This window comes from Epinephelus fuscoguttatus, linkage group LG2 (assembly GCF_011397635.1).
Source record: "Epinephelus fuscoguttatus linkage group LG2, E.fuscoguttatus.final_Chr_v1".
In the NCBI taxonomy this organism is placed as follows: domain Eukaryota; kingdom Metazoa; phylum Chordata; class Actinopteri; order Perciformes; family Serranidae; genus Epinephelus; species Epinephelus fuscoguttatus.
The window spans coordinates 30219837-30235187 of NC_064753.1; the positions used below are offsets into that span (position 1 = coordinate 30219837).

General features: G+C 39.3%; 2 protein-coding genes across 6 annotated transcripts in view; both read left to right on the forward strand.

Moving 5' to 3' along the window:
* The first annotated feature begins 1295 nt into the window (after nt 1-1295).
* Nucleotides 1296-6279, forward strand: LOC125903106 (serum amyloid A-5 protein-like). 3 transcript variants are annotated; one of them, XM_049599826.1, is made up of 4 exons: nt 1296-1336; nt 1443-1542; nt 5262-5400; nt 5835-6279. In XM_049599826.1, the coding sequence occupies exons 2-4, from the start codon at nt 1455-1457 to the stop codon at nt 5971-5973; spliced, it is 366 nt and encodes a 121-aa protein (XP_049455783.1). In that variant the 5' UTR covers nt 1296-1336; nt 1443-1454; the 3' UTR covers nt 5974-6279. The 3 variants fall into 3 exon arrangements, with proteins under 3 accessions (XP_049455783.1, XP_049455775.1, XP_049455767.1); XM_049599818.1 differs by lacking the exon at nt 1443-1542 and adding an exon at nt 5024-5123; XM_049599810.1 differs by lacking the exons at nt 1296-1336; nt 1443-1542 and adding exons at nt 4877-4917; nt 5024-5123.
* Nucleotides 6280-14678: 8399 nt separating this feature from the next.
* apba2b (amyloid beta (A4) precursor protein-binding, family A, member 2b) overlaps nt 14679-15351 on the forward strand; it is a 91678-nt gene continuing 91005 nt past the window's right edge. For all 3 annotated transcript variants that reach the window (XM_049560088.1, XM_049560104.1, XM_049560096.1), the window contains exon 1: nt 14679-14846. The gene's annotated coding sequence lies outside the window, so the exon portion shown is untranslated. The remainder of the gene's footprint in view (nt 14847-15351) is intronic.

Sequence of the window (15351 nt, forward strand, 5' to 3'; positions counted from 1 at the left end):
CGTCAATAAATTTTTTTCTGAAGTGACCAATTTCCCATGGCATTAACATACAGCAGGGGTAGGGTCTAATATGCTATGTTATGTCAAATAGTGATCCAAACAAAGCTTATGGTTTCTGTTTATTTTTACAGGCTAATATGACTATCATTGTCCTTAACAAACACAAAGGAAGTACAAATATATAGGTGACAAAAATGCCTGGGAAAAAAAAGCAGTTCTTAAGTATAAAACAAAGAAGTGGAAAATACATATAACAAATATAAAAATAATTTGACAAGTGTAATGAGACTCAATAAGAATAATAATTACTACAACAAACTATTGGAACAGCATGGAAATTAAAAAGCCATATGAAAAGTGCTTTACAGCATCATTTAAAAAGGGCACAGGAAAATCAGATGATCTAATTTGGTACTTTATTAAAAATAATCAACCAACCATAAGCAAAAACAAAAGAGATTGGTAATGACTTTAATGATTACTTTGTTAATGTTGGCTTTAATAACTTAGCAAATGATGTCGAGAATGCAAAAATGAATGCTTGAAGATTTCAACACCATCTTTCTGAAGAGGAGAAACTAACTGATGCTGCAGAAAGTTTGAAGAATAAAAAATCCACTGACTGTACTGATACTGACATGACATTAGTTTAAAAAAAAAATACAGAGTATATATTGAACCCACTGGCTCATATCTGTAATCAGTCACTACAAACAGGCATTTGTCCCAACAACATATCCACAGCAATAAAAAATAAGGAAACACTGTAGGGGTATTAATGGATCTTAAAAGGCATATGACACTATTGAGGAAACTTAGATGAATCTGATGAGGATGAGATATATTGTTAGAGAGAGACACCTATATGTGCCAATAGGTTCCACACGGTTGACAACAACAACAACAATTGCATTTTTTAGCAGTTTTCTTAAAGTCACAAATGTTCTGAATTGAAAAAGAAAACATAACCAAAAGTAATCAAAACTTAAGGCCAATGTAAAAAGGAGTTTATGTGGCTTGACTCATTTTTAATTTCATTACATGATACCAAAAAATCTCGTCCACTTCTTTCACTTTCACTTTTAACAAAAAACTTGTTGTCTCTGCCCCTTTTTTTAAACCTGCAGCTGCACAACTCAGGAATATCCTAAGTGTTTTTGCCAGACCTTTCTGACCACTAACTGCCACTCAAATGAACAGGAATTTCCACTGTATCATCCTGTGCCCCAGTTTGTTTCAGAGCAGAATGTAAATAGAGTCACATCGGCAGAGTCCTCACTCATAAGATACTCTACGATCTACCAACACTTACTCTAAACTCTGCAGAAACTGCAAAGTGAGTTAAAAGACCTGACAAATTTAAATTTATATGTGTAGCCTAGTTTTTTGGGGTTTTTTGCATGAATTCCATGTAACTTTTGTTGGTTTGTTTTTCCTTTCAGACATCTGTGACCATGAAGTTGCTTCTCGCAGGAATTGCTCTGATTCTCATTGTGGAAACCAATGCTGAGTGGTACAACTTTCCTCGTGAAGCCGCTCAAGGTGAGAAATATGACCTTATTAACGTCTCCACAAGTTATACATCCAGAATTAGGTGTTTCACATGACAATAGCATGTTTTTCTTCCTGAATAATCTCACTCATTTTATCAACTCTTGTTGTCTATGTTGACATGATCAGGAGCTCACGATATGTGGCGAGCATACAGGGATATGAGGGAGGCCAACTGGAAAAACTAAAAATAAAAATAAATACTTCCATGCCAGAGGAAACTACGATGCTGCTCAGAAAGGAGCAGGGGGCAGATGGGCTGCTAAGGTTATCAGGTGAGGAGAAAAAAAAAAGTAGGAAAGCATTAGTAATTTCTATTCATATGCTAACACTACCTCACATAAATTTATTTTATATATCATGCCTCCCTAATCTTAAAGGGTTTCTGGCCTTGGGCCTTTTACAGCACTTTAGGTTTTAAAAGTTGTTCTGTCGTTGACATTCACTGCCTGTTTTCCCTTTTCAGTGATGCCAGAGAGTGGATGCAGGAAAAAATGGGTGACGACTGATCAGAGGGCAAACCAGTGGGGACAGGACGGAAAGGATCCCAACCATTTCAGGCCAAAAGGACTTCCTAAAAAATATTAGTATGAAAGTTGTCAGCTGCCAACAATAAAATGAATGAAAGAAATCCCTAGTATTGTAGTCATAGGAATTACAGTTATAGTTTACACAATATTGCGCATGATGTAACTGTTCTGTTGTGTTTGTTCTTACCGTGCAAATAAAATCATCTGCTATCGCATTTGTTTTGTTGTTCAAATTAGTAATGATCATCTATATATTTTAGCATACTTGACAACATTGCCAGATGATAAGTTGCTTTTTTCATTGTCAAGTGAAAACCATTTCTCTGTTGGTGAAATAAAGTTGCCTTGCAAAGGGATTAAGTCTGGTTCTCATGGTTTCATTTATGGATTTGAAGTGTCTCAGCCCTGCCCAAGTGTGATCACGCTCTCACTGCTTCATTCAGCTGTAATGTTAAGACATGGCCACAGTGTAGCAGTGATGTCCTCCACCTGTCATCTGAGGCTGAGGCGCTTTATCTTCTTAGTGATTTATACTTTTTCTTTAATTTATATAAAAATACGTGCAAAATTTTCATCTCAGCATGGATGAGGTAATAAAACACAGAGCTGATCAGTTTAGGTGATGAATGAGATTACAATTAACCTCCAAAATAAACAGAATAGTGTCCATGTCTTTTCACAAACGGGGTTGCTGTTACTGTGAATAATCCACACACCTCACAGTGAACGGTATCACACTGCATTTTAAAATGTAGTATGTCAGCACTTTGATGCCACATATTATATCAGCCTCTATTGTGCTGGGGTGAACAAAGAAATGTGAGCTGGATATCTCATAATCTGCTGCACAGATAACACTCAAGGTGAAAATGCATGCTTTTCTGAAGCTTTCAAATTTCCCACAGATCATTTTATAAAACTTGCTTCTATGACATCTTGAGATTCCTCAGAAATGTTCAACGACCCTACACACCCACACAGGTGATGTCAATTATTCTGACTGATTAGATTTCAGCTCAGTGGGGAGCTATGATGGGAATTTGCCAAATTAAACCTCCCAATAGGTTTATAAAGGTGAAAAATGTCCCTACTTAACAGGTGTACATTAACAGTCATGATGAAGATGTCAGTCGGTTTACACCAACACAGTCCTGAGGATTGTTCTGATCAGGTAAATAAGTGACAACTGTGAGGGTGATGAAAGCTGAGTTGGGGATTTAATAAACAAACAACAAAAACAACAGCAATAATCACATTTTTTGAGCCCATTTTACAAGTTAGACTTTTTTTTAAAGATTTTTCAGGCCGAGACACTGGCAAGAGGTGTTCCATGACAGTTCATATTTTTGTACTTAGTTTATAATTTAATTTTCTAATAATTAAAAAAAGAAAAATGTATTATTTCTCTAATGAAAAAAAGAAAAATACAAACATTGCAGACATGTACTTAGAATGATGGTATTTTTTGTACTAAATCACTGCAGTACTGATTCTTCCCCCAAATTATTATTATTATTATTATTATTATTATTATTGTTCATTGTTGTTGTCACTTTTTTGTTGTTTTGTATTGTGGGGAAAGTTGTGAAATAGCACAGAGGTTTCTACAGGATAACGCTTTTCATTATTACATAACAAAAGAGTAACAGTATAACTAACCTCAGTGGCTGGGTAAGTTCTGCAGCACAGTGGTGTGCCCCCTCGTGGCCCAATTGTTGAAAAACGCATGCTAAAGTGCCCTCCTGGTTGGCAAAACACACTAAACTGCCCTCTTGGCTGGTTAAAACATGACAGAACCAGTTTGGATTATCTGGTGCTAATATGGTGTTAAAATGCACTGGAATACAGGAAATGGCATCTACTTAATTGAAAATATTCTGGGGGAGGACCCCCACACCCCCCCAGGGATTTATTTCTTTCATACATCCATGTCTCTGTGTGTTCTTCACAGTCCAACGTTGAATCTACACAGTTCTTGTGGATGCTGATCCTAACTACAAACTAACTTCAGTAGCCTGTCTATTTAGTCTGTTTTAAGGCTATATAATGTGCCATTTGTATAACATATAAACATGTCTAAAGTGCCCTCGAAAACACAAGGAACTTAGTGCCCTCTTCAGTGGCGAGAACGCACTGTATGTGCCCTTTTTTTTCTTTTCACCCCTGCACTTCAAAAAGTCTGCGCACGCCACTGCTGCAGCATAAACAGGTTGGTGTTAGATACTTTAAAACGGATTGCAGAAGGTTAAAGGCATTTTGTACAATGCATCCAGGATGCACCACTTTCACCCCAATACTCTTTTGCTGCTCATGAAACCTTAACTATCATAGCACTTGTGTGTGATGTTTTCAAAGAAAGTATATGTCTAAACGTGTTTGATGTATGTATGTATGTATGTATGTATATCCAATGTTTAAAGTGTTTAAAGTTTAAAGTAATTTCCCTTTGGCAGCACTTCAGATCATCATTAAAATAAAATATATCTAGAATAAGCAAAGTTTAAGGCGAATATAAAAAGGAGCTTATGTGGCATGACTCATTTTTAATTTCATTACATGATACCAAAAAACCTTGTCCACTTCTTTCATTTTCAATTTTAACACAAATCTTGTTGTTGTCTCTGCCCCTTTTTTCAAACCTGCAGCTGCACAACTCAGGAATATCCTAAGTGTTTTTGCCACACATTTCTGACCACTAACTGCCACTCAAATGAACAGGAATTTCCACTGTTTGTTTCAGAGCAGAATATAAGTAGAGTCACATTGGCAGAGTCCTCACTCATAAGATACTCTACGATCTACCAACACTTACTCTAAACTCTGCAGAAACTGCAAAGTGAGTTAAAAGACCTGACAAATTTAAATTTATATGTGTAGCCTAGTTTTTTGGGTTTTTTTGCATGAATTTCATGTAACTTTTGTTGGTTTATTTTTCCTTTCAGACATCTGTGACCATGAAGTTGCTTCTCGCAGGAATTGCTCTGATTCTCATTGTGGAAACCAATGCTCAGTGGTACAACTTTCCTCGTGAAGCCGCTCAAGGTGAGAAACATGACCTTATTAACGTCTCCACAAGTTATACATCCAGAATTAGGTGTTTCACTTGACAATAGCATGTTTTTCTTCCTGAATAATCTCACTCATTTTACCAACTCTTGTTGTCTATGTTGACATGATCAGGAGCTCATGATATGTGGCGAGCATACAGGGATATGAGGGAGGCCAACTTTAAAAACTCAGATAAATACTTCCATGCCAGAGGAAACTACGATGCTGCTCAGAGAGGAGCAGGGGGCAGATGGGCTGCTAAGGTTATCAGGTGAGTACCATTGTGCAGTAGTCGATCTCAGGGACAATTTTTCAACCCTTTAGTAATTTCTATTCATATGCTACCACTACCTCACATAATTTAAAGGCATTACATATGTTGTTATTTCTGTGAAAATGACAGCCAGATGCGCCTGTCTGCCTTTATGAAACTCAATCTCAAAACCTCCTAGTAAAATATAGATACATACAATCTGTGTTCTTGCCTAAGACAATATCACCTGTTGAGACCTCGCTGGTTCAGAAAACCACAGCCTGGCTTTAAGTGAAACTGTTTTATATACCAAATTTAATAATTATTTATTTTATTTATCATGCCGCCCTAATCTTAAGGGTTTCTGGCATTGGGCCTTTTACAGCACTTTAAGTTTTAAAAGTACTTGTTCTGTCGTTTGCTGACATTCACTGCCTGTTTTCCCTTTTCAGTGATGCCAGAGAGTTGATGCCGGGAGGATCGGGTCGTGGTGCTAAGGACTCTGCTGCTGATCAGAGGGCAAACCGGTGGGGACGGGACGGAAAGGATCCCAACCATTTCAGGCCAAAAGGACTTCCTAAAAAATATTAGTATGAAAGTTGTTAACTGCCAACAATAAAATGAATGAAAGAAATCCCTAGTATTGTAGTCATAGGCATTACAGCTATAGTTTACACAACATTATGCATGATTTTACCCTGTAACTGTTCTGTTGTGCTTGTTCTTACCGTACAAATAAAATCATCTGCTTTCGCATTTGTTTTGTTGTTCAAATTAGTAATGATCATCTATATATTTTAGCATACTTGACAACATTGCCAGATGATAAGTTGCTTTTTTCATTGTCAAGTGAAAACCATTTCTCTGTTGGTGAAATAAAGTTGCCTTGCAAAGGGATTAAGTCTGGTTCTCATGGTTTCATTTATGGATTTGAAGTGTCTCAGCCCTGCCCAAGTGTGATCACGCTCTCACTGCTTCATTCAGCTGTAATGTTAAGACATGGCCACAGTGTAGCAGTGATGTCCTCCACCTGTCATCTGAGGCTGAGGCGCTTTATCTTCTTAGTGATTTATACTTTTTCTTTAATTTATATAAAAATACGTGCAAAATTTTCATCTCAGCATGGATGAGGTAATAAAACACAGAGCTGATCAGTTTAGGTGATGAGTGAGATTACAATTAACCTCCAAAATAAACAGAATAGTGTCCATGTCTTTTCACAAACGGGGTTGCTGTTACTGTGAATAATCCACACACCTCACAGTGAACGGTATCACACTGCATTTTAAATGTAGTATGTCAGCGCTTTGATGCCACATATTATATCAGCCTCTATTGTGCTGGGGTGAACAAAGAAATGTGAGCTGGATATCTCATAATCTGCTGCACAGATAACACTCAAGGTGAAAATGCATGCTTTTCTGAAGCTTTCAAATTTCCCACAGATCATTTTATAAAACTTGCTTCTATGACATCTTGAGATTCCTCAAAAATGTTCAACGACCCTACACACCCACACAGGTGATGTCAATTATTCTGACTGATTAGATTTCAGCTCAGTGGGGAGCTATGATGGGAATTTGCCAAATTAAACCTCCCAATAGGTAAATAAAGGTGAAAAATATCCAGGTGTACATTAACAGTGATAAAGATGTCAGTCAAGCACAGTCAGTTTACACCAACACAGTACTGAGGATTGTTCTGATCAGGTACATAAGTGACAACAGCTGTGGGGGTGATGTAAGGCTAAGTTGGCAATTTAATAAAACAAACAACAAAAATAACAGTAAGAATCACATTTTTTTTACAAGTTAGATTTATTGTTTTTTCAGGCTGAGACACTGGCAAAAAGTTGTCAATGAAAGTTTACATTTTTGCTCTTGGTATATCAATTAATTTTCTAATGTTTTTTATTATTATTATTACTTTCTTTAATGAAAAATGACATATACAAACATTGCAGACATGTACTTAACATGATGGTACATAAACAAGAATATGAATTTAAATGAATAATTAAAAGCAATAATAAACTTTTGTTGATTTATTATTATTAGTATTAGATACTTTAAAAAGGACTGCAGAAGGTTAAAGGCATTTTGTACAATGCATCTACAATGTCTCCCTAATCTTAAGGGTTTCTTTTCTTGGGACTTTCACAGCACTTTTGGTTTCAAAATGATTTGTTATGCCATCTGCTGACATTCACTGTCTGTTTTCCCTTTTCAGTAATGGCAGAGAGTGGATAGGAAAGAATGGGTCATGGTGCTGAGGACTCTGCTGCTGATCAGAGGGCAAACCAGTGGGGACGGGACAGAAAGGATCCCAACCATTTCAGGCCAGTTGGACTTCCAGACAAATATTAGTATGAGAGCCAATCTCTATCACAATAAAACTAATGAAAGAAATTTCTATTGTTGGCATTACTGATTGAATAAAGCTACAGTTTGCAGAGTTTTACATCACACAAATTTACAATAGATGTTTTGTTTTGGCATACGATTTTACCCTGTAACTGCTTTGTTGTGTATGTTGTCACCATACGAATGAAATCATCTGCTGTTGTTGTTGAGGAGGAGGTTCAGAAGGAGCATCGATGAGTATGTCACTGAAACTTTCCTTTAGCACACAAAGACACATGAGTTTGAATCTGAGAGAAACAAATGCAAAATTAGAACTTGAGTCAAATTAAACAAATGTCCAAATGTCCTTAATAAGGATAAATAATGCTCGGTTAAACTAATCATACACAGGACAAACTAAAGAGAAATTAATTGCTAACCTGCACTGTCACCCCATGTGGCGATAAAGACAGAATGAGTGAAATGGTGTTCAGGGTTTAAATAAGGTTGAAGGTGAACTCAGTCAGATTAATGAGTGAACAAAGAGTGAAAGGAACCAATCAGTGCTAAAGAAAGGGGAGAATAGGAAGTGAGGTAAAGGAAGTGAGGCAAGTGAGGAAAAGAAGTGTCAAAATAAAGAAAAATAGAAATATTTCCTACAACTATTCTATTTGTTTTTAGTTTTATTAAACATGTCTGCAATCAAAATGCCAACATTTTCAAATTATTATTCATGTTCTAGACAAGCATTTGTGGATTTAATATGTCAGGTTTCAGCCCTGTCCATCTTACTATATGACAAAAACTTGGTGTGGGTGTCTGTCTGTGTCTCTGTTCCACGTTTTTCTCCTGACTGTGAAATTTGGCACAGTGGTAGAGGGTCATGGGAGGATGCGAATGAAGCTATATTACATCAATTGGCCAAAGGGGGCGCTATGGCAAACCAACTGAAATTGCAAACTTTGAATGGGCATATCTCATGCCCCGTATGTCGTAGAGGCATGAAACTTTGCACAGAGATGCCTCTCCTCATGAGGAACAAATTTGCCTCAAGAACCCATATCTTCTGGTTATATAGATTTTCCGCCATTTTGAATTTTTTGAAAAACACTTCAAATGGATCTCTTCCTAGGAAGTTTGACCAATCTGCATGAAACTCAGTGAACATAATCTAGGGACCAATATCTAAAGTTCCCTCTTGGCAAAAGTTGGAAAACTTACTAAAACTGAGCTTCTATAAGGCAATGAATATTGCGGAGGGCGTGGCTCATCACATAAAGGTGTATAACATCTCAAGGGTTTCACCGATCACCACGCAACTTTGTAGGCATATGATCACACATAATCTGAGGGGACCCCTCCATTATTGACCCCATCAAACAAAATGGGGGCGCTAGAGAGCTAATTTCTTATCTAGGTCTAACCGCCATATCGATTTTTACTAAACTTGGTAGATATGTAGAACAGGACGCCTCAAGGTGACTGGAGAAATTTAACTCTAATTGGCAACTGGGTGGCGCTATAACAACAGAAAAATGCTTAAAAATGGCTAAAATGCGACCGATCGCTGTGGCTCCCCCTGTGGCCAAATGTTGTTGTTTTTTTTCTAATTTTTGGTATGACTGAGTCATGGTATGGTATGCTATACATAATCACGGAAACTGTCAGTGTGTCATTCTGTCAGTCAGTCATTCTGTCTGTCCCACGTTTTTCTACTCACTGACGTGGTCGGTCTATGTGAAACTGCACATAGGCATTGAGGACTGGCGTAGGTAGAAGGTGACAAATTTACCAATGGGTATGGTCTAGTTTATGATAGTTCTCATTGTGCAGGGGTGTCAGACATTTGGCCCAGGGGCCAGAACTGGCCCACCAAAGGGTCCAGTCAGGTCCACTGGATGACTTTATACAACTAATACAACTTTATACAACTAAGTGTTGAGCAGTAACGCCTTACTGGTAACATGTTACAGTAATAATATTACTTTTTCCAGTAACTAATTACTAATGAAATTTCAGTAATTTAATCAAAATTACCCCTAAACCAAACAGTTGTTACAGCTAATCACATAACTACTGACTGCTGCGCACGCACGCCATAAAGCAGCAAGGTAGTTGGAAACTCTTACCTAGTGGCCGGAAACGTTCCCATCACTTTGATTTTGTCAGGAGGAAAGATGACAAAAACACTGTTGCTGCAGGTAGTCTGACTAAAACTCTTTCCACTGCAAAAAACACATCCTCAAACCTCCGGTCTGAAACACCTCGGCTACTGCAACTAACAATACAGCAAGGTGAAGCTCCAGGAAATACACCCCAACAACCAAAACTGGATTTTAGTTGTGGACAGCTGCAGCTACAAAGAAGTAGGCTAATGCTTGTGGCTGAATATGTGATGGATGAAATGTTGCTCCACGAGTGACTGTCTGTCTTTTAGTCAGACAGTCTTGGGAAAATATCGGTCACAGGTAACTGAAGACCCCCAGGTAAATAAAAGCTACCTTGTCTTAGCTACACTTAGCCTACCAGCAATTACCCTGACACATTCACACAGGAACACATCTGAATTTTGGGGAGATACGCAATTACAAATTTCCTGGGGTGTACCGAAAAAATAGTATAATGTTGGCAGGGAGTAAGTAAAGTAATATTATTACCTTTGAAAAGAGTAACAAGCTATGAGTAATAAATTACATTTTTAGAATAAAGAGCCCAACGCTGCTAATAGTGACGCACTTGCGAATGCTAACAGGTGTCAGGTTTCAGGAGCAAGTTAAACAGTGAGTAGCTTTCTTCATGTAAAATGCTCCCTCAGAAATTTTACCACTTTGACCAGAATACTGTTCACTGAAAAAGCAGCACATTCTTATTGTGGTCATATTTTAAAGCTATTGAACACTGTGCAAAAATATTGTCAACCAGCAGCTTCAGTACAAACCAGTCTGTGTTAGACTTCTATCTGTAGTTGTGGTGTAACCCTATTGCTAAGACACTGACAAAACTTTTGATTTGTAAGGCACCTGCTTCCTTAATAGTTTCCACTTTAATTTGGTGTGGTGATGCCAGCATGACTACACAGGGGTGGAAAAGTTTGGAAAATGCACATGTTATGACAGTGAGTAGTTGAGACTGAATGTGGAAAAACTGAGACGTAGGCCTATTGGTAAAACTAGGTGTAATCATCTAAAGAAATCACAGGCAGTTTTTCATCTGTTTCTTAAATGGATTGGTGTTTTAAAATGGACGTCAGTAACGGAAAAAATGGTGGTGTTTGCTATTTCTCGGATATTATGTAATGGTTTTAGTGGTCCGGCCCACCTGCGACTGTGTGTAGCCCGTGGACCTCTGTCTTAGTGCTTCATTCAGCTGTAATGTTAAGACATGGCCACAGGGTGGCAGTGCTGTCCTGCACCTGACATCTGAGGCTGAGGTGCCGTGCACCCTTATGATTTTATTTCTAAGTTTGCTTTCATTTATATGACAATGAAAGCAAAATTTTCATATCAGCATGCATAACATAATAAAGCCCTAGGCTGATCCATTGCAGCTGATGTTGTTGAAACAGAGATAATGAATGTGATCATAATTAGCATCCAAAATTAAACAAAATAGTGAAATGTCTTCAGAAATAGGGTTGCTGTTGTTTTAGTTAATTCACAAACCTCAGAGTGTACAGTTTTTACAGATAAAACAAACCCTGTGAAAACTTTTTGTGGTAAGAGACATTGCTATTAGGTCAGGGGTGTCAAACGTGTGGCCCGTGGACCAGAATTGGCCTGCCAAAGGGTCCAATCCGGCCTGCTCAATGACTCTGCTAAGTGTAAAAATTGCAGAGAAGTCATTTATTCCACTTCTTCAATTAAATGCACTGCTATTCCTATTTGTCCAAATAAACCAGTTCCTACTTCTTCACAAAGGTTAATGGGAAGCCGGTGTGCTTGGTGTGCTCAGAGCACTTTTCAGTGCTCAAGGAATCTAATTTTCAGCACCACTGTCAAACTCATTTTGGGGAAAAATACAACACCTTCCAAGGACAACTAAGAACAGAGAAGATAAATGAATTGTTGGCAGGTTTCAGGGTAACATGAGTCTGATTTGAGTTTTAGCCGAGAGATCAGCATTGCAGCGGTGAGAGCTAGCTGCTTTATTGCTGACAAAATACCATCAGCATCAAAGCCAGACTCTGAGGGTGAGTTTGCTGAATAACAGACATTGTTGAAATTGCACATATTTTTCTATCCTCCTTCAGCCTTCATCTCAGGCTGTTCATCATTTGGTTTGAAAATGGACTGTTCATTATTTGTGAATGCTTTCAGAATGTAAGCTACCTGAAACATTCTTTCTTTACAATAAAAGTTTACAGGTTATTATGCAATGGTTTTACTGGTCCGGCCCACTTGAGATCAAACTGTGCTGTATGTGGCCCCTGAACTAAAATGAGTCTGACACCCCTGTATTTGGTTAAAGTGCAGGGGTGTCAAACATATGGCCTGGAGGCAAGAATTGGCCCGCCAAAGGGTCCACTCTGGCCCACTACATGACTTTGCACACCTCGTATTAATACGCCTGTGAAGGCTAAGAGGTGTCAGGTTTAAACAGTGAGTAGATACTTCCTGTAAATACTGCCTTTAGAGGCTTTTCAGTGAAAAGCCTCTAAAGGCAGTATTTACCTTTTCACCCTGACCCAAATACAGCTCTCTGAAATAATAATGAATACTTAATGTGGTCAGATTTAAACAGATTTAAAATTGTGCAAAATATTGTCATTCAGCAGCTCTCAATACTAAAGTATCAGTACCAGACTTCTATCTTAACACAATACGGGTGGAGCCCTGTTCAGTGCCTGATGTTGTGCTCACACTGGGCATGAATAAAACGGTTCTCGCGAGTGAATTACGTGTAAAGTGATTGTAAAGATGTGATTAGATGCGAATTTCCACCAGGCGTTGTAATGTACATGGTGCAAATGATGCAAAATACATTAATTAAACGGCGCAAATGAAGCGAGTAGCGGGATTTTGTGTCATATGCTTAATCACAAGAGTTAAAGAATCTGAACTTCAGCAACCGATTAGCACTGTTACAGCCAATCAGCATTGAGATCCTTCACGGAAATATGACGTTGAGGATGTACTGGCGGTAGTTTATTCATCGATTCACTGAATTCATGCGCCAGTGAAGCAAGTCAACACAAAATATTCTAGCATTCAAACTCGCCCAAGTAGCATGGTGTCGGTGTGAACACAATGTTACACTGACAAAGATTGAGCGTAGCGTTAGTTCAGGCAGGACACGATGTAAAGCTCAGCTCACATCCCAGCTACATCAGCTGATCTCAAACAGCCAATCAACTGATGGAGCAGCTGATTGATGGAAGGGAGTCAGCTGATAGATCACATGATTCCTTTATATGCAACTACTGGCAAATCTCGTTCAGGGCGCCCTAAACTGCTCTGGCCTGCCTACTGTTGCTGCTTCCTCTGCAAGCCGCTTTGCAACCCGCCTCCACCCCAGCTCCTCCTTTTCATGCTGTGTCTGACTTATCAATGTCATTTCTGTTTGTCACTGATGCTGCTCTGTTCTGTCGGCGGTTCTGTGGGCATTGATGCTGCTGCTCTCCCTGCCTTAGACTTTCCATGTAGGTGCATGGAAGGGCAGGGATGTTTGCTTTCTCTGCCTCAGGCTTTCCTCATATGCACGTGGAAGGGCAGACAGGTGTGATCTCTCTGCTTTAGGCTTTCCACGCAAGCACGCAGAAGAGTGGAGAGGTTTGCTCACTCTGCCTTATGCTTTCCATGTAGGCGCGTGGAAGAGGCTTTCTTTGCAGGCCCGAGGAAAAGTGGAGGGCCCCCAGAACAGAGCCACACTGCCAAATATAATACTGCAATTGCAAAAAACCTTTGACTAAGGTCTTGTTTACAGGACAACAATTTCAACCGAAAACGGTAAACTAGCTGTGTTTTGGCTCGTTTACAAGACAGCGGCATTTTGGGTGCCTGAAAATTCAACGTTTTGAAAATGGAAATGAATTTTGTTTTGGAAACAGCACCGTCTCCATTGTCATGTAAACTTACAAAATGCAGTTCCTCTGAAAACGCAGACTTTCCACACATGCGCATTACGGTTCCAGCCACTAGGCATGCGCGAGACAGTTGACCATCACAACATCAAAAGCAGACTCCCGAGCTCTGTTTGTGCCGCCCACCCTGTTGAATTTATCAACGTTTCTCCAGCAAAGTGTAGACTGTAGCAACTCCACCTCATCGTCCGCCCAGACAAATGTTTGTGTGGTTGCCATTTTCATCACCTCTCTGTAGAAGGAAGCACATTTATGCAGGAGCGTGTTTCATGTAGGCCTAAATATGGCCTAAAGTGTTCCTCACTGAACTTCCGATTGTAAATGGTTTGCTTCTTTGATAGCTTCCAACTGAGTGGGAAATGATGAAAAAACTCACATGTAATGAGAGTGAGTAGTCGACTGACAGAATGTGGAAAAACTTACTGTTAAATTTGCTCATATTTTTCTGAGGATATCACAGGCTGTTCATCATTTGATTTGTAAGTGGATGTTTTCAGAATGAACTTCTTTATGCTAAAAAGGGATAAATTTGAAGGGCTTGTTATTTATAGGATTATGTGATGGTTTTACTGGTCTGGCCCTCCTGAGATCTAAGTGGGCTGCGTGTGGCCCCTTAACTAAAATGAGTTTGACTCCCCTGTGTGAGGTTATAATGTCAAGTGAGTGCAGCAAACAACAAAATGCACAACAGCACTGTTTTAATATCGACTTTGTTTTTTTTATTTGTTAATACAGCCGATGGGACTCTGTCATATTTCCCATCACGTTAGTGGCCGAGTAACGGATTACTCTTTGTCTACTAACGGTCGAGCTCGTGCTGCTCGGGTGGGGTAGCTGGCTCTCGTGCAGGCGGTGTACTCACCGACCAGACAACTGCAGTGGGCTCGTTTTATCTTATGCTCGTTCCGGGGCGCCGCTGTCAGGCACTGTGCACCGTACGCTTTCTGTCGGTGAGACACACACTGAGTGATGCGCGACCAGCCAGCACCATCCCTCACAAATCCCAAACGGAGGTGACTTGATCAGCATATGACATTCTCCAGGTAAGACGATATTTAAATGGATAAACATCGATGCTCCGTCAGGGAGGCTGTAGTAGTAATCTTCCTCCAAGGCATCCAGGAGGAGCGGTGGATGGATGCTGATCTGCCACAGCCTGTGGATGTGTCCTCAGCATCAGTGTTAACAACAGGGCGGTGATCTTTCACGGTTCCTTGTTTTAAAAGTCAGGCGTATAATTCAGGGAATATGTATATCTGGGGCGACTCAAGTTTAAATACTGGAGGTGTTTGCGCGTCTGTTCGCACCTAACGCTACAGTTATGGGTGATTCATCCATGCGCAGCCCAGTCTACGCCTAAAATTATCGATTGTAGTTATATTGCTATAGGCCTTTAGTGTCTCATGAGATGCGGAAGGTCATTAATTTTTAGATGTCCTTAATGGTCCAATTCCTTTCCTGCATCATTTTATTAAACAGCACCCCAGGCATGTGCAGGCTACTCTGACTTCTCTTTGTGGAAATGGCAAATCCAACCCTGATATCCGC

Coding starts and splice junctions, on each gene's coding strand:
- LOC125903106 (XM_049599826.1), top strand. CDS start 1,455: ATGAAGTTGCTTCTCGCAGGAATTGCTCTGATTCTCATTGTGGAAACC. Junction 1,543..5,261: donor TCCTCGTGAAGCCGCTCAAG/GTGAGAAATATG, acceptor TGACATGATCAG/GAGCTCATGATATGTGGCGA. Junction 5,401..5,834: donor TGGGCTGCTAAGGTTATCAG/GTGAGTACCATT, acceptor TTCCCTTTTCAG/TGATGCCAGAGAGTTGATGC.